General features: G+C 46.1%; 5 protein-coding genes across 5 annotated transcripts; 2 read left to right on the top strand and 3 right to left on the bottom strand.

Moving 5' to 3' along the window:
* Positions 1–3,430: 3,430 nt before the first annotated feature.
* Positions 3,431–4,132, top strand: EV420DRAFT_1227964 (uncharacterized protein; the record flags this gene model as incomplete). Its single annotated transcript, XM_060466521.1, has 2 exons — positions 3,431–3,643; positions 3,755–4,132. Coding segments are annotated over 2 exons (591 nt in total), but the record flags the coding sequence as incomplete, so codon positions are not given.
* Positions 4,133–9,120: 4,988 nt separating this feature from the next.
* Positions 9,121–11,023, bottom strand: EV420DRAFT_1486068 (uncharacterized protein; the record flags this gene model as incomplete). Its single annotated transcript, XM_060470343.1, has 11 exons — positions 9,121–9,322; positions 9,351–9,375; positions 9,409–9,540; positions 9,743–9,846; positions 9,891–9,967; positions 10,186–10,253; positions 10,313–10,363; positions 10,444–10,468; positions 10,497–10,535; positions 10,820–10,890; positions 11,002–11,023. The coding sequence occupies 11 exons, from the start codon at positions 11,021–11,023 to the stop codon at positions 9,121–9,123; spliced, it is 816 nt and encodes a 271-aa protein (XP_060323495.1).
* Positions 11,024–15,275: 4,252 nt separating this feature from the next.
* On the top strand, positions 15,276–15,688 carry EV420DRAFT_1650640 (uncharacterized protein; the record flags this gene model as incomplete). Its single annotated transcript, XM_060478482.1, has 2 exons — positions 15,276–15,327; positions 15,390–15,688. The coding sequence occupies 2 exons, from the start codon at positions 15,276–15,278 to the stop codon at positions 15,686–15,688; spliced, it is 351 nt and encodes a 116-aa protein (XP_060323494.1).
* A 574-nt stretch (positions 15,689–16,262) lies between these two features.
* EV420DRAFT_1582566 (uncharacterized protein) lies at positions 16,263–17,523 on the bottom strand. Its single transcript, XM_060474703.1, has 3 exons — positions 16,924–17,523; positions 16,838–16,867; positions 16,263–16,784 (listed from the first exon to the last, which is right to left on the bottom strand). Exons 1-3 carry the CDS (start codon positions 17,214–17,216, stop codon positions 16,673–16,675), a joined length of 435 nt encoding a protein of 144 aa, XP_060323493.1. The 5' UTR covers positions 17,217–17,523; the 3' UTR covers positions 16,263–16,672.
* Positions 17,524–17,867: 344 nt separating this feature from the next.
* Positions 17,868–18,670, bottom strand: EV420DRAFT_1139190 (uncharacterized protein). Its single transcript, XM_060466015.1, has 5 exons — positions 18,664–18,670; positions 18,296–18,603; positions 18,121–18,241; positions 17,962–18,072; positions 17,868–17,898 (listed from the first exon to the last, which is right to left on the bottom strand). Exons 2-4 carry the CDS (start codon positions 18,412–18,414, stop codon positions 17,983–17,985), a joined length of 330 nt encoding a protein of 109 aa, XP_060323492.1. The 5' UTR covers positions 18,415–18,603; positions 18,664–18,670; the 3' UTR covers positions 17,868–17,898; positions 17,962–17,982.
* Between the last annotated feature and the right edge of the window lie 4,264 nt (positions 18,671–22,934).

The following is a 22,934-nucleotide window of genomic DNA, read 5'->3' as shown; positions in this document are numbered from 1 at the left end:
TGTGGTTACAACATTATGCGCGATTCGCACTCGCGAATAATCACTGTAATAGGGAGTCGAGTTCATTTCTGACGCTGTTCATTGAATTATCCATCTTCTGAATCTTTGCAAGTCAGACGTGAACGAGTGACCAACGCCGCCTTTTCTTGTACGTTATCATTGGCCTTTATTGTAATCTGTAAGTGACATCATGCTCAGTCCTTGCAGGGTTCGATGGTCGTCATAATCTCATATTGATTATACTGAAAATATACATGCCTAAGACTACCCCCTCCACAGGATGTCGTCTCAGATAAGGCCACTGTTGTTTTGGTGAAGACGCGCAACCGGCTGAAGCCCAGACACGACCTTAGTATGGGCTAACTCTCATCAACGGCGAAGCAGAGGTGATCGCGCCGTTGGTGGAGAACTTCTCGGATCCTGACGTTGAGACTGATATTTGCGGACTTCAGTGCTCGTTAAGGCGAGTTGCGATGCGAAAAGATAAATTGGAATCGGATCCCTTTAGTCTAGGGCTGAGTTAGCGAGACACCATGAAGTGTCGATATCAATACCATGGGCGCTGGATACCGTGCTCGATTGTGAAGAATGGTAGCTATTGAAATAAATATTAGATAAAGGAAGGGAGAACGAAGAGAGATAGATACCGTGATAATTCGCCAAACGCTGGGATTCGCGATCAAATTTGCATACGCCGGACAAGCCTTCAAAAGGGGATCTTTGTCTTACCCTCCTCTCTTCTTTGTATGGACCGGACTAGATCGAAGTCACTGCTGATGGTTGCGCTGATGAGGCCCTGGAGGAACTGTATAAATGGTCCAGGTACAGTGAGTATGGTGAGCGAGCGAGCAGGCTACCAATGCTGAAGCTAGTACTGGAATCGTAGGCCTCTCACACGTAGCGGCCAACACGTCCTGACTTCCTTCGATGCACCAAGCAGCGACTTTGGTAATCGTCTTTCAAGATGAAAAGATTATTCAAGGGAGTGAACTTCGTAGCTTGTCCAATATCACCATGCTCAGCTGTTACTGACATTGGAGATATATTACGGAAACTCTCTGACAAAGGCTCTATCATTAACTAAGCTTTTCATTGGATGATGGTCAATATACCTATACTGAGCTTCGGCCAATGAGCACTAGTGGTGAGCTAAACGCTGATGGTCTAACGTTTATCTGGGAATCCTGACATGATGAACGACTTTTCAGGAGATCTGATGAAGCGCGATTCATCACAACTCACTCAGGGAATTAAGACTAATGGTGATGAGGAGCCTTGGCGGGTGTGGCGAAATTCTGAAAGCGCCTGACTATGTAGCTCGCAAAGCCGAATATGTTAGCTGCAACCTTCAACAGTGAGGTACATTTTGTATGAGCCTTCAAATACTTAAATGGAATGAAACCCTTACCAAAGATCACCAGAGCCAGGCGACGTGTCCACTGCAAACTTCTATTCGGCGTGTTCGACCAAGAAAAGACAAGTAACACATATGTATGACTTTCCCCATCTTATCGGTCGGTGATCAAAGAGTACCGGTGAAGAATTCCTGGGCAGCTAGATGCATGTTCATATGGACCTGTATCAACGATTTATCCGTAGTCAGCGCTACAATGCACTGCTGGGGTGTGCCGGTCTTTTGACCCGAAAACCAGCATGCAAAAACCGGTACTGTCTTGGACGTGTCTTTGGCCCAGAAGATTTGGTGCAAAAAGACCATAACAAATATAGCGCACTTTGTACTTAATTTTTTGTATCTGTATTTCAACCGAAAAAGAGCAAATGGAAAACATGCGGTCTTTGGACAGATCTTCGATCCAGTGGTCTTTGGAAACCAAAAACCTCCGATCTGATTACTGGTTTTTGGTTCGGTCTTTTGATCGGTTTTTGTATTGGTCTTTGGATCATTTCCTTTGTTCTTTCCTTTGTTCCTCTGGTCTTTTTGCCCAAAAGACCAGTTCCAAAGACCAAACCAAAGACCAGTAATCAGATCAGAGGTTTTTGGTTTCCAAAGACCACTGGATCGAAGATCTGTCCAAAGACCGCATGTTTTCCATTTGCTCTTTTTCGGTTGAAATACAGATACAAAAAATTAAGTACAAAGTGCGCTATATTTGTTATGGTCTTTTTGCACCAAATCTTCTGGGCCAAAGACATGTCCAAAACAGTACCGGTTTTTGCATGCTGGTTTTCGGGTCAAAAGACCGGCACACCCCAGCAGTGATGGCGACAACTTACGATGTCGTAATCCCAACGCCACAAAGTCTGTGGAACAGCGAGTGGACAGGGTGGTCCTCCCGTAGCTATCACCAATTGGTACAATGTGATCCATGCGCCGATGGAAGAAGAAGTCTTTCTTGAGATGAATTTTACTGTAGTACTCTAGGACCCCGGTTCATGTTGCGGAGAAAGGATCGAGGAACAGAGCAAGGCACCGATGTGAGTGCCACTGACAATTGGAGGCAAAGAAGCGTCTTTGTTTGGCTTCACTTTGTTGAACGGCCGGCTCACCGGGATAAGTCGGAAACCGTGCACGGATCAAAAGCAAGCAGCTGTAATTTTCACATTCCACTTGTCAATTGCTTCGACGATCGTTCACTCACAGCGCTATAGATATCCTAGTCTGAAAAATAGCCTGGATATGTACGTAAAAAACTATCCCTTTTGCCCACCTGACCCAAATTCTCGTAGGACATCCCTCTCAGCGTCACAGGGACGACTTTGCAACGAAAAATTAAAACCTGAATTCCTATTCTGAAATTCACGAAGGATGACTCACCAGCAGAAGCAGATCACGCCTTTGCATTCGACGTTCTAATTTTACCTCTTCTTGCGCCACCCCGTGATGCTGTTCAGAAACCACAATGAAACTCATGTTTGTTAGCCCCAGGTACTCTGGAGTAAAGGATAGTCCTACATGTGTTCTTCACATGCAAGTGCAGTAAGACACTAGCATCTCTTTAAACCGGAGGCCATCTCTGTTTGTCTGTACGATAACTTCCCTTTCCTCACATTCATCAACCGTTCACTTCTCACAGTGTCCTTTCGTCAAAAAAACTCACCCGTTCGACTGGTTATCAATAAAGGTCCTTCTCACTTCCTCAAGCTCGATCTTTGGAAAGGAATACTCTCCACAGATCTCTCGTGCGAATCTTTGGGGTACTTTATTCACCGTTCAGTATTCTAACACAGACTTCAGAAAATTCTGGTTCCAAAAACGTTTCTCTCGGCCTATTTCCCTCTGTCAAAATATAATGGTGTGTCCCAATCATGATTTTAAATTCTACGGGGCGTTCTAATACTTGTCAAGGTCCTTCGAATCGCGAAAATGTATCGAACCTTGACAGTTATTCTCATTCTGTTATCCCTCTCTCATGGGTATGCCGCAGAAGCAACTGTCGGTGATGGAGAAAACATCACTGTGTGCATCGACGACCGGCATACTTTGTCAAGTATAGTATGGAGCTGCCTCGCCACGGTCTTTGCATGCACTTGGCTTGCCGTACATCCCAATGTTCCCAGACGTAACATCACGAATAGAGCAATATTTTTCGCCATTGAACGTATGAAAATTGTGGCCATTGCCCTTTTGGCACCAGAGGTTATTGTAGCATGGGCTGCAGAACAGTTCATAGTGGCGTGGAAGGTGTGCCATGGTGAGTGTTTCCCCTTACGAGGAGTTCAGCCATCGGACTTACATTGGAGGTTCTCAGGACAATCTATCTTATCAGCACTCCCCGGATGGAGAAGGAACGAGGAAGATGCCTCCCCGGATTGGAAGAGAGGGAATCTAACAATGGCTCACGGTTTTTTTCTCAGTATGGGTGGGTTCTACTACACCCGCCAGAGGAAACTTGTGGATCTCAAAACGCTCAACTCTCAACTAAATCTATTGGGAGACATAGCAGTGATCAGTTCCGAGAGAATACAAGACAAGAACAAAGGCGACGCGTTGTCGAAAATGGTTTCCATCCTCCAAATATCCTGGTTCATCACGCAATGCGTCGCTCGAGCAGCTCAGGATCTTCCTATTACGCTCATTGAGATGACGGCACTCGCGTTCTCCGGCCTCAGCATCATCACATACTGCTTGTGGTGGTATAAGCCGCTCAACGTCATGTATCACATACCTTTGGACGGGCTGGACGAGAGTGAATGTAGGCAACAGCCGGACATGAAGGATCAGGGGGAACATGCATCTCCAATGGCCAAGATCAGGCGTCTTTCGGTGAAAATGGTCACCGATGGCTTGGAATGGTTTTTGGCGGGGATAGCAGCAGTCGTTTCGGGGGAGCCTACAGACGAGGGAGGACATACGAACGTTGAAAACGGCACCTTTTGATTTTCATCGGGTACAGACAACGCGTCACAACGCTTTTTGATCACAGTTAGCGTCGGGTCATTATTCGGGGCATTGCATTGCATCGCTTGGTCATTCTACTTTCCATCGCATGCTGAAATGATGCTTTGGCGGTTCTCATGTTTAGCGGCTTTGGTTGGACTCCCCACAGCAAGCAATATCGCTGTGTATGCTCTGATGCGTAAATGGGAACATCCTCAGTGGCAATGGAGGGTGCTACGACTTCTTCTACGCTCACAATCAGACGCAAGTGTGGGGGAGGACTTTTGGGCATACATTCTGTCCTTAATCTCAGCTGTTGGCGCAGTCACATATATTGTGGCACGGATCTTCCTGATTGTACTTGCTTTCATGCAGCTACGTTCCTTGCCACAGTTAGCTTTTCATACCGTAAGATGGACTACGTACATACCGCATATCTAGTTTCGCTTGCCCGTAGGCTTCCTGTATGACAGATCCCGGTGTCTTCTCTTAGTCGGTCGGAAACGGAGGGCATTCAATCCCAAATGATTAATGTCGGATGAAGGGCGTGGTGTGCGATGTGAAGTGTATGCACACCGCATGGCATGGAAGAGCAATAGGCCCCTAGCCGGCCCTGGAGAGGGGGACATCAACGAAGGACAAGGGGATGCCCATTGACTGTTGTACGAGCGCTCTCCATCCTTATAGACGGTCGCATCCTTCTTATCGATACAATACGAGCAGATATTGTCGCGCCTCGGTTTGAGTCAGTGTCTTTTACGAAGCAATAGCCGTCAGACATGGTCATTTCGAAATACGCCCAACATCCATGCAAGAAATGTTTCGAAAGGTTGAAGAACGGCAAGCCCATAGAGTCCCGCCACCAAAACCGCTGCATAATGCCTCAGGAATGAAGCAAATCAATCTAAGGAAGAATTAGCATATTTGATGAGCTTAGTAGGGCAAAAGGACGCAGTGACATTTTATGACCATCGCCGGTCATCAATTCAAGATCTTATACATGGCCCCAGGCACAGGAAGTGCTTCTGCCCGACAGACCCAATAGACGAGGAATATCATCCTTGGAACCGACTATAGGCGCATAAAATCTAGACCGGAGCCGTCAACGACCAGGGTTACGCAAGTCCTTGCCTTGATAAGGCCCTCTTGATTAGCAAATCTACTCATTCCTGGTAATGCCTCGGAAATGACGTCAAAATTGGGCACCGTCTACGATTGCCCATCTGCTAGCAAGACGAGATCTAATGACAACGGTGTATTTAGATTCGAGACTGATGCCGATGACATAAAGAGAGAATATGCGAAATGCTGATGGCCTTGTTTAGAAGAATAAACGATGGACGCGTCGTCGTTTTTATGGAGGGTGATGGGACGGGATCAATTTGAGCCATGAAATAACTCTGCGGTTCAAGGAGACGGGAGATATGCCTGCCAAGACAACAGTCTGGACAATATTTCAAGTTGTCGTAGTGACGCACGATGGAAAAAGACGTCTTCCCCAAGCGACCGGTCGCAGAAGGATTGGCATCTTCCTTTGCTGCATATTGGTATTCTCTAATTGCTTCTTGGGCCGATGCGCTCGTCATTGTACTGTATATATTTGGTTAATAGACGACTACTATCAAGGAGCAGAAAGTACCATTGTTACTCGGAAATGATCGTATCGCGCGCGTCCATCCCTCAATCGCGAGACGATCGGGAGGGACATACACCTGTGGCACTTTCTCATGGTGGTGCCTACGGGTGGGGTAATAAGCCTTAGGTCTTGTCAAGAAAGACGAGCTTACCGTATGAGCAGTCCTTTTTCTAAAAGTCAGTGCCTTCTCAAAGTTTGCATCACGCATGCAATCGCGAAGCCATTTGACGCTTGCGCTTCTTCTCACTCCCGTCGGTATCTGCAAGTAACGATAATTAGCCTTCGCTTGGGCAAGATGGAGAAAGCAGTAGTAGTGCTGCTAACCTCCATATTTTTTTGCTTCTATATCGTGATGAACAGAGTCGTGCGTTCTCCGGTTTCCTGCTCACGACGAGGGTGCGACAAGAACTCTAACATAGTGCTACTGGTCCGCATCCTAGTTCCCTTATGAGCACCATATTCCAGATGAGCACTCTGAAAAAAGTACAACGTAGGCTTCACCGTTTATCGTGGTTATCTGATCAGTGACGAGTGTGGCATTGCAACTTTTCCACCTTCCGTGGAGAAACAGATCAACACCGGAAAGTGGCTGTTCCTCTGTTCGCTCGCCACAATTCCATCACAGTTGTCCTCCAAAAGCGTAGAAGTTTAGTGGGCAAGATCGAAAGTGAGTGTGATACTTCAAGTCGAAGGGCGCCCAGAAGATTTAGTTCGATGTAAGCGTAATTCTATAGAAATACAATCGGAGAGTGACCAACTGTAGAAGGAAGACCTACATTAGTGAGTTCGTGCACGTGTACATCATCCTTGAGCGTCGAAAAATAGAGAAATATACTGGTGCACCAGGGTCCAGGGAGCGAGCTGAGAACATCGGATTTCCTCGATTCATGCGGCCAGTAGTGTGACAGAAAGACTTGTAGTGATATTCGCAACCAAATATTCAGATATTTTCACCTCTATGCGGAATAGTATTTGTCTGTATGCGCCCGTGGTGACAGTGAAAAGCAGAGGGCTAATAGTAACCGTTACGGTCACACTAACGTACCACGTGCGTGACTTCAGTCCTCACTCCGAAACCCCGGTCCGTTCGCCCTCCATACCTGGGGTTACCTTCCTTGTCTACCTTCACTGCGCTCTCACTTCACCGGTCGATCTCATATACACAATGTGCATCCTTTCTTCCCGTGTTGTTCCCATAGGCTACCTTTGGTCGAACGTCTGCCATGGATCACGTTACCATTACAACAGTATTTCCATTGGTACGAAGCTAGGTTCAAGATGATGAAGAAACGAAAATCATCAAGTTTGGTTCTTGAAGACCCTTTCTATTTTATCACTGGCAACAAGATTATGTTCGTCGTGGTCTTTTTCTATATCATAAAGACATGTCTTTATATTTATCAGGAGGAGCACATGATCGAAATGAATATGTGCTAGTGCTTCCTGCAGACATGGCGAAGCTAATTTGAAGGCACGAGGAAGGACAGTGACTCCATGAGCACACGCTCTCTTCCATCCGCAAGATATTGATATGCCTGCCTGGCATCTACCCTTGGAAAACATGTATAAATCTTAATTTTATTATCCTACAAACTACGTTTGTAGCTGTGCGAGTAAGAAAGAACCTGCAAGGTACACAGCAAGAAGTGTTAAACCCCACTGCGTCAGTAAGGACTCAGCCGTGACAAGCCTAAGGGCTCGGGCAACAGACCGGTGATCCGATGACTCAGCCCGAGTGACCGAAGGTCCAGGCAGGTCGAAAGCACATGGCTCCAGCCGAACCGGCATCCCAGGCACTGATGGCCGCCTGATGGCATCGGTCCGAAAGTAAGAATAACAAAACAAAGAACGATCGTGTATGGCTTTACTTACCTGGCAGCTTTCCTAGTCTCTCAGGTGGACAGTTGGCTCACCGGGTAGATGAGAAACAAGAACCGTAACACCAGGGGCTCTGACCCGGTACAGGTAAAACTTAGTATCATGAGCCAGGACACCAGATTGCAGCACAAGATCATGATTGGGTTCACCTGGGAGCCGGGATATGAGCTCATATCTGTCAGGAAGTAAGCTCATATCCACCCGGCTCAGTCAGCGGGTGCAGTAATAGTACCTGGAAAGATTGGAAATATAGATAGGGTAGAATAGTATAAATACTGTCCATGTAACTAGCGGGAGGTGAGGTTTCTGACCCCCGGAACGCTACCAAGCAAATTAGTACGGGTTTTGGTTAAGAGCTTCGAGTCCTAGACTCACCTGGAATTGTATTTAGTGACCTGGTCACGTTTTGTGTGCAAGAACCATTCAGAAAGCAGTCAGTTCAGAAAGATACAGACAGACAGTCAGAAGTACAGTCCAGAATCCGTGTTAGCACCAGTAAAACTGCAACCAGGCAGACAGTATCAGTTCAGACACTGCACCAGGCAGTTAGTACGCATTCAGGAAACTGCACCAGGCAGCCCGTTGGTATCAGATTGTGTTCGGTAACACAGAAAGTCCAGATTTGTGTCATTTCAGAATATTGCAATCAAACAAATTATATTCATTATCAACCCGGAACTAGTATCCACAGTACAAGCATCGACCCGGTGTAACTTACCCCTTCGAACCGCAATTATTGAGTGTGTTAGGGTGTGTGTGTGTGTAGCACTTCGCCTTCCTTAGCATAGTTAGTACCTTTCAGTATCATTTCACGAGGGGGACAAGGTGATTTCTTCTCACCCTCATAATCCCGTCACTGAGCGCTTCGGTCCTAGTAATTGTGTCTCTGGTTGTCATAGCCTATATCCCCCCACGAGTACTCCCGCTTTCCTTCTCGACTCGCACAGAATTCTCAAATTTAGGTGCAGGGAAAACTCTACAAACAGCTCCCAAGGAAGAATTGAAACGGCCTCCGCTGCTGCTTTCGGCCCCACTTCCACCTCAACCAGGCCTTTAAGACTCGGACAAATGTTACTCTGGAGTGACAGTACACAATGGCTTTTTCCGCGGTCTCTACTCCCATCGTTCCGTTACTGCTGTTGCTGCCGCGATCGAAATTACAATCCACTTCGTGTAACTTTTGAAGCTCTCTATCGTAAGAATTCTCTACTCACGAAAACTCGGTGCATTTTGTTTCTTTTATAGAACGGTAGAACGGTGTCGTCGTCTAGCTGATGTAGCTACGTCCACCAGCTATGTTCAGGTTGTTGGAGACCAACGGAACGTCAACTTTCGTTTGAAAAATGCTCTCGTTTCGATTGAATTTCAGGGTCTTCAAAAAGTGAATATTGAAAAATTTCTCCTCGGATGAACACGGCTGGAATCCGCCGGACAGCGGCTGGCTGTGCTGAAACCGAATCATTTCAGGTCTATCATCATTCGTTTAGCATCACACACGAACCATATGCTCCATCGTAAGGGTCTAGATGTCATGTTCATTCGTATAAATACTCACATTCGACTAGTCCTTTATAGAGAGAACTTCGTGCCTGTTTCGGCCAGGACATCTGTTCCCCTCCCGCGTTCTCAAGATCTGACAACCATTCCTTAATAGTGAGGAAGAATGCCTCTGTTATTTCCTTATACACTAACAGTTTATGATATTCACAAAGCTATGCTGCAATCCTATTCCCGGAATTAAAACCTTGCGCCATCATCATTTCGGTGTTCTCACCCATTGAGCTTCATGGTCGTCCGTGGCAACCACGATGTGACCGGTACGATCCGTCTTTGAGATGTACTTGGTATTATCTCCTTGCAGCTTTCCAGGTAGGCGGACTGCATCGCACCTTGAGCGGTTCCTTTAGCAGACCAATATCCGTCCTCGGATAGGTCGTCCATCCTCATTGTACGCGAGCCAAAATGCCGGAAAGGATCTGCTGTTACTAGGTGCCTGGGGCGTATGATAGTCAAGCTCGCTAGTCTGATATTAAATACAATGGTAAAAAGTTATCTCCATCAGTTATCGCCGAAACGTAAAACGATCCATCCTGGCAACGGAAGTATCCGGTGAGCTTTGGAATCAGAACGAGCAGATAACACTTTATATTACCACAAAAAAGCTTCACCTGAGGATTCGAATCATGGCACAGAATGCTTTATACCCATTGACACATAGTAAGTGTACTACTCCAGATACGAAACAAGAAGTATCAAGTGAATATTGATGTAAAAGGAACAGAATAAATGACGCATGAGGTGTGGCAACCTAGTCCTTGTTGATTTCACGAACCTCACAACACTGCAAGATTGTATAGCCATCCTTCTCGAAATTGGGAAGTACAAGCGAACGATGATGACCTAAGAAACGACGTGTGCACGTTGCTGGAACTAGATGGGAAGTAGCATCACATCCGCACCCGGAGGTGATTGGGCATGGATGTCGAATATCAGGTTCGCATCTAGACGCCCTAAAATCCACACAAAGGGAAATAGGTTCACTCTGGGTAGCGGGATCCGTTTCGGACAAATACCGTGTAGTATTCAATACCTATTATCCCACAGGTTGTCAAGATCTGCATAGAAAATGAGAAGAAAACTTACGATCTCACGGAACCTGCTAGTGCGTCCTAGGATGTGTACCTATCAAGCCAGTTAGTTCGGAATCAACCTTCGGTAGACAACATATATTGCCAACAAGGGAATCTCCTTTCGGATTCGCATTATTCCTTCGTTTTCCGGTGACATTGATGTTCCTCCACTGAGATACTCATTAGGGCTGAAGAAAACAAATGGTCCTGAGGAAGGGATTTACAACGACGCTGAGCATTCGGTAGAAAAAAAGGCGGAGCACGGGACGATGTAACGTCAACTTCTTATACTAGGCGCTGCGACCCTTGGGCTGAATGGCGAGTGCGCTCACTCACTGTTATGATATATCTCGCCGGTATTTCCCTGCTTGTGTGGGTGTGGATGGTCACAGATGAGAAATAATAAGCTGCATCCTTTAACAATGGGAAATTTCACAGCGGAGAAAAGCCAAACGTTCAGCTATAGCATGTCCTAAGGCACGTCAGCGGGGTTTGTTCTTGATTTAGGGAAGGCTCACCTTTCAGGGTAAAGCACAGCATGTTCGTGATTCATTGATTTTAGTACAGGGTCATCAATGGAAGCGGCGCTCAAGAAGCGCTCGGTAGAAAAAACGAGGGTGGCCTTGCTTATTTAAAAAATGGAAATGATTGGACAGCAATTATATAGGGATCTGAAATTGACATAGCCGAGTACAAGGACAGTAATGAACGTGAGCAATCGAAGGCACGTCGGTTAGAGGAAATAGAGACAACTCGCCTTACGCTACTAATTTTAGGATGGAGAAGCTTTAAAGGGACTTCTATGGATGAATCAAGGCACTTGAACGGAATACAGATGACGTGAATTCCAACCGTTATTATTGGTAGCATTTTGGATTCGAAGATGAATGCAATTACGTAACACGAGGAGGATTGCAAGGAAAACATTATCGAGACGAACTCGTCGTATCTGCGTTGTGAGCCGGTGCTCGCTATTCGTTGATGTCACCAGAATATATGAAGGGCGAGAATTTCCTGGTACGAACACAAGATGGAGCTCCTTCTGGAATAGCTCACTGACATAATTTCAAGATGATAGAAACTGGATTCACGAACTCCATATTCACGGAAGCGAAACTATTACAGCAGATCTTTGAGGTGGATGTCAGAAATATGGAAAGGTTGTGAATAATCGCCGGTGAGAGTGACCTGCGAGATCATTATAGACGTGAGTAGTCTCAGTGATATCCAAAGTTCACACGCGAGTCGTCTCCAGCGATATAATAGCTCCATCACAACCGAAGGCTCTGCGTCCATTGAAGTGGTCGATTCCATGCAACGTATGGTATGAACTCTACCACAATCTTGATTGTCAGCAACATGGATATGCGATGGAATTTAGAAGCAAGAATCAGAGGATTTCGCGGCGTCACTAAACTTGATTCGGCGGGTTCAAAACGCCTCAAAACGCAAAAAGACTAACTCGGCAAAACAGACTCACGAATGGGTTCCGTTATGTTACTAGTCGCCTGAAGTGCGGGCCAGAACATTTAGATGGAAAGTTTAGCAGTAGGCAAATTACTGACTTCATTCAGGCTGTCAGACTGGAACGACGTGACACTTTTAAGGTCTAGATTTGTCTTTTAGGGATAAGCGATGAACCGTAAGTTCGAGATCCACAATCATGGCAACTACGTGCCTGATACCCATAGACCCTGCTTAATGATCCTTCCTTCCCTGGTGGACTAGGACATGATCCGTCTAAGGATCAACGCTGTTTTCCTGGATGTGCGACATATCAGCGGAAATCTCACCACTCGACCTTCTTTTTATACACCGCAGAGCGACTGGCTGTTAGTCACTAGGTAGACAAACTCACGAGGAGCTTCCTCTGCTTGTGCCCTGTATTTATACTATTACTACTAAATCTAGTACGCTAAGCATGCCGAGACATGCCGTATCACCCGAATTCCACAATAGTATTGACACAACGCAGGTGGATCCCCGCAATGGATAACCTTAAAATCTTAATCATTCAATGAACCGCGCAGAAAGAATGTGTCAGCATCTGACCATACAAAAGACATATGTTGTCTCGACGGGCCTACCATATTCGACCCTACCAAGTTCGTAAGCGTTCATCGACGCTTGTCTTTAATACCTAACCCTATGACTTCAATAATGAGTACGTCACGTTCATCTCGTTTCATCTAATGTCCACATATATGTCACCTGAAGTAGAGTCTGGGTAGGGTACACATTCATTCGATCTTAGTAAGAAAGTCGAGCCTCCACACTGTCGTGCAGTCGGCACATAGTATAGAGGCATCATATTTCCAGGATGACCCTCTGTCATGCCTTTGTAATGGGACGTGTATCGGGGATGAGACGTTCCGTGTTCACGACAGCTAAGCTCGCTATAGGGCGTCCACAAAGTAAGTAATAGGGTCTAGTTTCTTGACTCTTGCGTAAGGAACAGGATTCCAGCGGCATAGTGGCAGTCATTAATACGGCCATCAGTGAGCCTGATTGTACCCCCATCGATAAGAATGTTTGCATACCAGAGCCATATTTCCGGAACTTTCCCTCAGCTACAAGAATAGCATAGGTTCGCCAATGAATTTGTCCCTTAAATCCGTACAATGTCACAATTATAGTACGACGGCATCACAAGCGGCCATTTACCAGAATCCGAGAGAATCTGAGCCGTTTTCCTGGGACTCAGCCAGTGATATTACTCTTGACTTCGCCAGAGGATAACGGATGCTCTCGTATAGGAATACTGACAGATGTACCAGCGCGACATGGAAGAGAAGTTGTAATCCTGTTTATAAGGATATGGGCACGCTGGAATACGGGTAAAGTGCGTATTGGAATGTACCTGAATATGCCCAAACGTAGCCAATGTCCTACCTCGTATTTCCACGAACAGACTAGACTTTCCGCTCTAAGTGTATTTTAAGTGTGGTGTAAGTTTACCTGCATGTGTCAGTAGAACTTGAATACAGAATAGGTCCTTTCCTTCTACATACTCTGCTGGACGAAGAAATGACTCCTTATGAGGAACTATGAGAATGAATGATTGTATCAACAGAACAATTCCAAATTCTTCTCCTAGAGCGTACTCACAAACATACCAACCCACGTCCCTGGCCGAGACATCTGATCTGCGTGTCAATGCTGTCACGCCCAGAAGCGACTGAAAGATGTTATTATGGTCATGGTGAAACAGCGAAGCCGCTGGATCGAAAACCGTAACTCTTAAGTCTACACTATGCTTAAGCTGTGAACCGGCCCAATAAGAAGTCCGGAGAAGAAACGTTAGGACAAGGAGTGAGAAAGAAGAATTGAGAACCCGGGGACATCGTTCTGCGTGGATGCCGCAATTGAAAAGTTGGTGCCTTTGATCCCGGTATCGGCGATCAGTTTCTCTCCTTCGAGAATAGGTATAAGAAGGATTAGGAAGGACAACAGGTAGAGAAGAGTACAGAAGCAATCAAAATGGCTCAAATAATACCCTTCAGAACCATAATTGAAAACCACAACTTACCCGACAGTCAACCATTTTATGTGCGTGCCTGTCGCTTTCCAGCGAACCTACCACGAGCGTACTGGCGTTGTACCTGTAACGTTCCTTGGATTCCGATATCCCGTAAGCGGCAACAATCATCGGGTAGAACGGGGCGAGATCAGATGAAAAAAAAGTTACATAAATTGATTTGCACTTTATTCCGCTCCAATATATCAGAAGGTTTTCTCTCTTGGCCGACAACATAGTTGAAACTTCAATAATGATACTCTCATGTAATTATCTGGGCTCTGGTATCTCGTACATTATTCTACTTCACACGTACTCCATTGTTGCTGTCATCTTTTCTGGCACATAGACGAAATGAATACATACAGGATACGCAAAGAATACGTACCTCAAAGTATGCTGCTTTATGAATATCTTGCCATCCTTTCGTGATTTTTTAATTTCATCTTTAGAAAATGGAAAATTCTGCTGATTTTCATCGCTAAGCTTAACATCTTTAAAGATGGAACAGATATGCACAGAATCCGCAGACACCGGTGATTCACGGGATCGAGAAGCAAACACATCGCCCTTGAATGCATAACTACCAAGGCGACCGGCGGAGAATGCTTAATTGTACCCATAAAAAGTAGCCAGTCGCTGTAACGCGCAATTTAATGGCTAGCGTGTACCATGGGCTCGAAGGGTGCATAATAGTATATAAACACAAAGAATCACCACTGTGCACCATGTACACTCTTTACATCCAAGTGGAATTCTCGGCTTCCGTAAGCGGTAATTCTCTACCGATATACAGGCCACGAACATTCATCGTGTTGCGGGAGGCTCCGCAATGCAACTCTCTCTTCGAACATTGGAAGAAAGGCCTGGCGTCGTGTGGGTACGGGCCGCGTGGTGAAGTCGTCAGTGGTGTAATACCTGCTATAAAAGAACCTAGATTGCTACAGAAGTTGTTAAAAGCGCACCAAAATGGCAGTGTATCAGCAACACGATCAGACATGATAACCAGGAGGAGATCAGTAATGGTCTTCTTGCGGGAGAAATGCCGCGCGCAAGCATTCCGCAGGCAATGAATGATAATCAGGAGATTGCAAAAGTGGAGATTGCGGTATAGCCGTGGGACGTGCAATGAGGAATCTTACACATATGGATGGAAGAGCATGACTTCCATCGGCACATCGTTCCGAGCCTGCAATGACTGATGATTTTCAGAGGCGATAAAATAATACATAACCAGAAGATGTTCATGGCTGCCGCTACAGAAGCTAGTTGAAAATGACTAACAACGCGAACGTTTCTCTGCCCAGTATTCACGAGTTGTTCCCAGGTAAGTTCTATATCATTTTTCATAGAGGCTTCCATACTGAGTCAATTCCGTCTATCTTGCAGAGCATATGCTACACGTCTCACCTGAAGTTCACATGCAATACAATGCACCTCCAACGCTCGTTCCGTCTCACCCATACTTACCTCCTCAACCACCACCCAAACCCATGCCTAGGAAGACCAGTCCTTATACTGGGCCCTCCCTCTCGCTTCCTCACGTACAGTCATCAGACGAAGACGATGAGGAGAGCAAAAAGCATATCTGCACAGTTTGCAACAAACGGTTCTTACGACCCAGTAGCTTGAATGTTCATATCAACACCCATACCGGCGCTACGCGTAAGTCTATCAGCCTCTCATAAATATCCAGTATTAAAAGCTGTACACCAAGCTTACCGATGCTCATTCCCGGGATGCGGAAAAGAGTTCAACGTCAAATCCAATATGTTCCGACACTATCGATGCCATACAGGCACTATCGCCGATCAAAATTCCCCTCGCAACAATTCGCCAATCATTAATCCATACCCTCGAATCGCTCCTTCGTTGACCCCCCCCAGCACGTCCTTCGCAGCAGGAGGGCAGTACCAGCCAAGAGATCAGCTGCAGGACTACCAACCTCGATACTTGCATGATGGCACCACGGTGGAAAGAGAAAGATATTATCAGTGCCAGTATTGGACAAGTAACGTTTGCTCGACGCACGGTGAGAGCGAGAGGGATCACGAAGAAAACCAAAGTCGCTTCTATGCGAGACATCATTGAAGAGCTGGAACGGGTTGCGAGGTAATTTCCATGAATTTCTCGCTTCTGAATTACGTATTGCTTTTACTGAGGGAACCGCTCGAAACATCTTTTTTTGCGACAAAATTTCTACCGAAGCAGATTCGAGTTGGAGCTCATTATGTGTAGCACATGCAACGCTAAGTTACTTACCGGTCGAGACAAATTATATAAGAAACACCGCTCCAACGCATGGCTGATGAAAGATATATTGGAGAGCTCGTTGTCAGATCATAACTCAATGCTTTGCACAGGGGCCTGCTATGCAATCTGGAATTTCGGAACACAGCAGAGTCCAGAGTGATTGACTCGCGTGCGCGACGCGTCTGGGTCGATAAAAGCCGCGGGGTTTGAGTTTTAAACTTGGATGTCTAATTTCTCCATCTGATGTCTCCGAGCATAACGGGCTAAACATAGACCATCGTGTACGTTTCTGTTCGCAGGGTCCTGGCATTCCATTCTGGGCTCGTCCTTTCCATGGTTCTGTTTGATAATATGGTGATATCAGGTAATTAGAGGAAGACAAAGAAAAATTGGTGAGGTGAATAAATTTATTCTCGTCCTCATCGTGCTTGCATTGTCAGAGGATGTCCAAAACACACAAAGTCATCCACTGCGCGCGGAATCGTACGATTCTGGTCACAGGAATTGGTAATCGATGCATCAGAGCAAGGCCTTGGCGAGGAAACAATGATTTAGTAGAAGAACGCAACGTCCAGTCTTCTTACCAGTGGACGGGCAGGTATATCTCATTCAACCTAGAAAAAAAGCATGTTCTGTCAGGAGAAAGTGGAAAATGTAGCGGCGGAATCACCTCGAAGGATTATCGTACCGTGATTGGAACAGACCAGGAAAATAAAACGTTGACTGTAAAGTAATCGCTATAACCGTTAGTACTGCTAGCGAGGGTTGAAAGGAAGTATGCACTACGGTTGTCGTCTCACGAAACAAGTACGAGGAACAGTTGAGAACCTTTGCCTGTCTATCTCCGTGTGTCGGTGTAAACCAGTCTCCAGGCTGAGCTGACAAATGAGAGAGCGGCAGAGAAGGAGAGCTCAGCATCACAAAACAGGAAAGATCATAGAGAATCCATACAGAAGGGTGCATTAGGTGATACACCGCCTTTATCGCCTTTCACCAACACCAGAATGGAGAACTGACAAGTTGCTGTGGACGCCGTCTCTGTATTAGAGATGTAGGGAGGAGAAGCGAGACTAGGAGAGAAAGAAAACACCCAGATCAAAAATTGGAAGGACAAGACAGACGGTGGGGAGTGACTGCGATCGGGTCTTCGGTACCTGGACCCGTAAGAAGGAAAGGGTTTCAAAACCGCGGAGGTAATCGACCAGGATGGCGAATGCTGATGTCAGAACATCAGAGAAAGTTCTCAGGGCGGCTAATCGCCAACGGTAGACTATCAAGTTTGAAATAGATTCCGGCTCTAAACTTCGTTCGACGAACGACTATGATACTTAATGCGAAGGTTAAGGAATACGACAACGATCGCAATGATTTAGTTGCGGAATCCATAAGAATAATCCGAAAGCCAGGACCAAAAATACGCCGATTGAAGTCGAGACCTTTCTCGAATTGGGACCGGTTCCTTTTGCAGGATTTTACTACTACCGGCGTGTACACATTTCTAAGTGATTAAAAACCACCGAAAGAGATTCTGTTAATACTCAGGATACTATTAGAATACCACCTCATGATACTAACCACACGGGATCGAACCTTGATCATCCCAAAGACGTCTATTTCTTTCTTAACTATAGCGCAGATTTCACATCTACAGGAGCCGTGCTGTTGAATGTTTGCGGATAACACCTACTTGAGGATGGGAAATCACTACCGGGGAATTGATTGTTACGTTTCAGCGAAGAAAGCAAACCCAGAAAGCAAAATCTGTGGCCGCGTGAACCACAGGCTCCCCTTGAAGGATGGTGCGAGATTGGACCGAGATCTAACGAATCTTTAGCATCAGGATGAAGAAGGCATAAATCGGAAGGACTTGTTGGTCTGATATTCGAATCGTGCTACCAGGGCGACCAGGATGCTGAAGACGCATTGACCCTGCGGGATATTGGACGAAAGCGAGATTCGGGAAACAGGATGACTGGAAACTTTTACACCTGCTGAGAGCGCGTGAATTAGCAGAAGAACACAAGGAAAAGACATTAATTCACCTCGAACAGACGGAAAGTAGCATAACTAAGGGTGAAAAGAGGACCAGGCACAGTGCTCTGCATCTCGACACGCCGGAAAAGAAAAAGCCAATCTGTAAAGGACGAGAACTGGATGGCATAGGCAGGCAAGAGGATGCGTGACCGACAGGTTAATCAGAAGGAAAACAAAAAAGATGTGGCTGTGGCTAACATACTTGGCTTAGTGGATTGGCGGGATTGCATGAGCTTGGTGTGTTGACGGAGGACCACGCCACAATGAAGAGGGTTAACGAAACTGCGGCGCTGCTTGAGAATAGACATCCAACGAGCTTCAGAGACAAGTTAGTGAGCTAGATAGGCAACAATTCGTGGGCACGAGTAGATCTTACTTCGTCTTACCAACGCCGTTTACTATTCCAAGATCTTCATCTACAGTGCGCATCATTCGCCCGAACCTTAGGGATAGTCGAGACAGTGCTTTTCTGACCTATTGAACCTGGAATCACCGAGCGACGGAGAAATGAAATCGGTAACATATTCTAGCAACAAAGCCATCAGTTATACGATAAGGTGAAAATATAAGAGACATTAATTCACTGTGAGTAAACCGCACAAGGAGAACTCTCGTCAGCCCTCTAAGAACAACTCCTAATGACTAGAATCCCATCAACGCTCTGCAGTTGGCTTATTCTCGACTGTTCCATGTTCCATGAGGCATTCGACGTCAAGCATGCAGAGCAAAAGCGTGTATTGTGGACATAGACCGGCGAGCACGACCGCGCATGACAAAGCAGGGGAAAGAGCATCAAATTTGAAATTACAGATGTCGACAATTAACACTTCGGGACCGGCCCTAACGAGACCGGCTGCTCACCCCCCGCGGCCACGGCACGGTCCGCCTTGATAAAACAGTCAGCAGTACCAGAAAATTGCCAGTCGTGGGAGTCTAACTTTCTAGCTGGTGCAGCTACTCCATCAGTGGTGGTGGTGGTGTTACCGGCGCCAGGTCCCAATAAGGAACGGCCGGGTCCACAGCCCTGACATGGCAAACCATGTGCTGTGGCTGCAAAGGCTCATACCGTGTCATGGGGTGTGTAACCTGTCTTCGAATGTAAGTTGGAGCAAAGAACAATGATACAACACCATTATAATTTCATCACGATTGAATTCGAGCGGCCTGTTTGTAGAGATCGATTGAACGAGAATGATAATATTGACACAATCCTTTGGTTGACACAAGGAACGATGAACCTGCGACGGTTGGAGGCCTTACCTCGCGGGAATAAACCTAGGACACCCACATTTTGTACAGGCAGTTGCTGTAGTCGCACCGCCTGCTATATATTGTTGGTTGCTCTGCTTTTTGCCGTAGTTCTGAGGGGTCGGAGGTTCGAATCCACACTCGAGTACGCAAATATATATAACCAAACCTGCAGTACTTGTTTTGAAAAAATCGCATAGACGCTACCATCTCGTGTTTGATCAAGTCTCCACTATCTTCCCTCCTATATACCTAAAATGTCAGGCTAGATGTAGTGCACCGTACAGATTCGAACTGCGAAATCGTCGTGTTATCATAAAACTGGATGTTATTCCATGTGTCTACAGCAGCTGCGTGGTTAGATGGAATTTCCTTCTCGACTAGCATATAATCTCAAAGTACGAACATGAATGTGTATCTCATTACAGAATGATACACACGTCATATATCAACCTACGACAATCTATATTTCATTACAGCGAGTTAAAACTGGACGAGAGCCAAACCAGAAGACGCATCAGAATACTACAGTACGGAATCGAATAGCATTGATCTTCCGCAAGAAAGGGAGCATTAATCTACGGTAGCTTACCAGCCGAGGAATGAGGGCAGGCATTCAGTCACTGCGAATGCTTTACTGTAGCGATGCCCACGACCGGCGCCGTAGCTCTCAGTTGAGGCTCTCCGCTTTCCCGTCTCGTAGCGGACGATGTAAGTAATTATCAGAGGGGAACAAGAAAGGATAGCTGATCTACGAGAAAAGGTCTCGGAGAAGCATACAATGTTGCTTAGTTTGCCGTACTCCAGATCTGGAAGAGACTGAGCATCGGGCGCCTACTTCAGAAAGGGAAAGGGTGCATGATCCACTTACCTGGCGCTAGATCGATGACGTGCCAGAAAGATCCTGATTCGCAAAACCAGGAGGATTAGGAATCAAGGTTCGATATTACGATAGTAGAGTCAAGAAAGAAGGCATGTTGCTGATGCTCAGAATCTATTAGATACCCTAATCGAAGATCAGTAACAGGAAACACAGACAGATACACAATTACCCGGCAGCACCGCATCTACCCAAAGCTCTCTGCTCTGAAAACTCGTCTATCCGAATCAGGACTCCAGTTCCGTGCGGAAAAACCCAACACACAGAGGGCGTTAAAAGCCGGACTTGTGGTCACATCACTGTCCCTGCACATAACTAACGAAGACCGCAAGAATTCTTGTTACCATTGTTCGGACTCGAACCGGGCCCTTTAGCAGGCCTTACCGCTGATCTACGATGGCGTACACACCGCTATACTGGGATGAGAGTACTCATGAAATAGAGACCTAGGGAATACCTGCGTTTCGCAGACATAAGCGAAAATAACTGATAAAAACATACGCTCCGTATACGCGTGCACAGGAACCCCTAAAAATCATTGATTTCACTTTTGAAATTGTCACCAAGCGGATTAGAACCACCCAAGTACACCCTCTTTATAACCTCATCCAAGCTGTCGACACACCAAGTGAAACTAATTTCAACGGGTTTCAGAAGGATTATTATATGCCAACCGGACGGGACTCGAACCGTCCCACATGTAGAATTCTACCACTGATTTCCGTCTCGCTTCGCTTGAAAATTAATTGAATCTAGAGACAACTCGTCCTTGTGAGAGAGTATTTCCGATAACTCCCTTCGTATGAGGGATGTAAAGTTTAAGCACTGCTCGCATAAAGGATAGGAGGTTATGTAGTCGACTCCAAAAAGAAGATCCCAAGGGCTACTACACGGAGTCGAAACGTGATCTAGACAGGCCATTGATCGATAGCAGCTGTTCAATTAATCGAATGCTCGCGTACCTGGAACCCGTGGTTGGGAGCATACCTTCCCCATGGAGGATAGAACCAGCGCACGGGGGGTTGGCGATGGACCAGTATGACACAAACCGAATCGGTCGGTATCCAAAGATATGAAAAACACTCAAGTGACAAACCTCGCCAAAATTATGCTATATATATGTCAATGCAGTACCACCTCTCGGACTCGAACCGATCCCTTAGATCTAGCCGTCCCGCTGATCTACGAAGGTATATTGATTAGCCGATCAGGATCTCTCAATCAAGAAACATCCTCTACAAATAAAACAGAGAAAAAAACATTTTTAGCAGCCGGTATGAGCTGACCCATGGAATCGAACCATGCGCAACCTCAAAATATGCCCTTCACCTACTTTGGTATGAGAGATCACACTGCAGAGTGGAGGATGTTGAAGGACGCATACATTATCAATGCTAATAAGGAGTTTGTTTCCCCCGTTTTATCTGCAAGATGTTGTAACAGAAAAGGTACGGCTGCGAATATGACCCGTGGCATGCACGAAAAAATGTCGCGGCTGCTTTTTCTGTGAATAAGGCCAGTGGACTCGAACTACTGCATTCCCGGTCCGTTTTCCGGTCGTCTATAATGCCTCGTAGTCTGAGCTGTTCACGGTGTATTTCTGACCTTGCATGGGAAGGTAAACACTTAAAAACAGGTGCACGGTCGCCATGACCGATCTCTAATTAGAGCAGACCTACGGAAAAGAACCATCACTTAAATTATGTCAGCATAAGAGAATAAGAGCCGAATGGAGTCTTCATACTTGCACCCTTCAAAACAGTGACTTGGTGACGTAGAACTCAAAATTCTCATCACCAGCCAATGGGTGTTCTATACAGGTCCGTGCTAGACCTCGGGACAAGATTAGCAGTTGGCTGGCATAGTAATGTCTGATTAAAATTCACCAAGGGGGAGACTAGAGTGGATACCATTAGGTGTAGTCGAATCGTCACGTAGATTGGAGGTTCTACGGCTGACCAGGATGGTATTGGTGAGGATCGGTCGTGATTTTCGTTAAAACCAGAATTGAGAACATGAGGGGGAGACGACTTGAATTGGAGAGGAATTATCAGCTGTGGAACTTTTTTGGGATCATTTCTGCAGAAAAGACGAAGCACCTAGCTCTTTTAGAGGGACATGAAGGACCCTTGGAGCTCATGGACGGAGATCTACAACGCGCGCGTCAATAATGACGGAAACAGTACCTCACAGACACGTCGATGTCGCTGTATTCACCACTCAGAAGGGTAAGATCAATGTCGCTATTCCAGACCTGCACTTTCGTGTTGGTCTCCATACCAACTCTGTCTAGAAGGTCGAGGATTTCGACCCCGTGGTACCTGTGGTTGCTACCCGACACGCGTTCTGTTAATAAGTGTGAAGATAATCAAAAATGTCGTGCAACTTACGTGTTAGTCGCGTCTGTTTCCACATAGATGCCATCAAAAAAAGCGTCCGTCGACCAAACGCGGAGGGGATAGGTGCTGGAAACGCGTCAGTTCTACAGTAAAAGATTGGACTCCACGACCGTACCTCTT

Source organism: Desarmillaria tabescens (genome assembly GCF_030435595.1).
Source record: "Desarmillaria tabescens strain CCBAS 213 chromosome Unknown EV420scaffold_79, whole genome shotgun sequence".
In the NCBI taxonomy this organism is placed as follows: Eukaryota; Fungi; Basidiomycota; class Agaricomycetes; order Agaricales; family Physalacriaceae; genus Desarmillaria; species Desarmillaria tabescens.
Note: the sequence above shows the minus strand (reverse complement) of the source record. Positions and strands in the feature narration are given on the sequence as shown.

Coding starts and splice junctions, on each gene's coding strand:
- EV420DRAFT_1582566 (XM_060474703.1), bottom strand. CDS start 17,216: ATGCACCCTTCTGTATGGATTCTCTATGATCTTTCCTGTTTTGTGATG. Junction 16,868..16,923: donor CGGTACGATAATCCTTCGAG/GTGATTCCGCCG, acceptor CTTTTTTTCTAG/GTTGAATGAGATATACCTGC. Junction 16,785..16,837: donor ATATACCTGCCCGTCCACTG/GTAAGAAGACTG, acceptor TTCCTCGCCAAG/GCCTTGCTCTGATGCATCGA.
- EV420DRAFT_1139190 (XM_060466015.1), bottom strand. CDS start 18,414: ATGCCATCCAGTTCTCGTCCTTTACAGATTGGCTTTTTCTTTTCCGGC. Junction 18,242..18,295: donor CTACTTTCCGTCTGTTCGAG/GTGAATTAATGT, acceptor CGCTCTCAGCAG/GTGTAAAAGTTTCCAGTCAT. Junction 18,073..18,120: donor TTCGAATATCAGACCAACAA/GTCCTTCCGATT, acceptor AAGATTCGTTAG/ATCTCGGTCCAATCTCGCAC.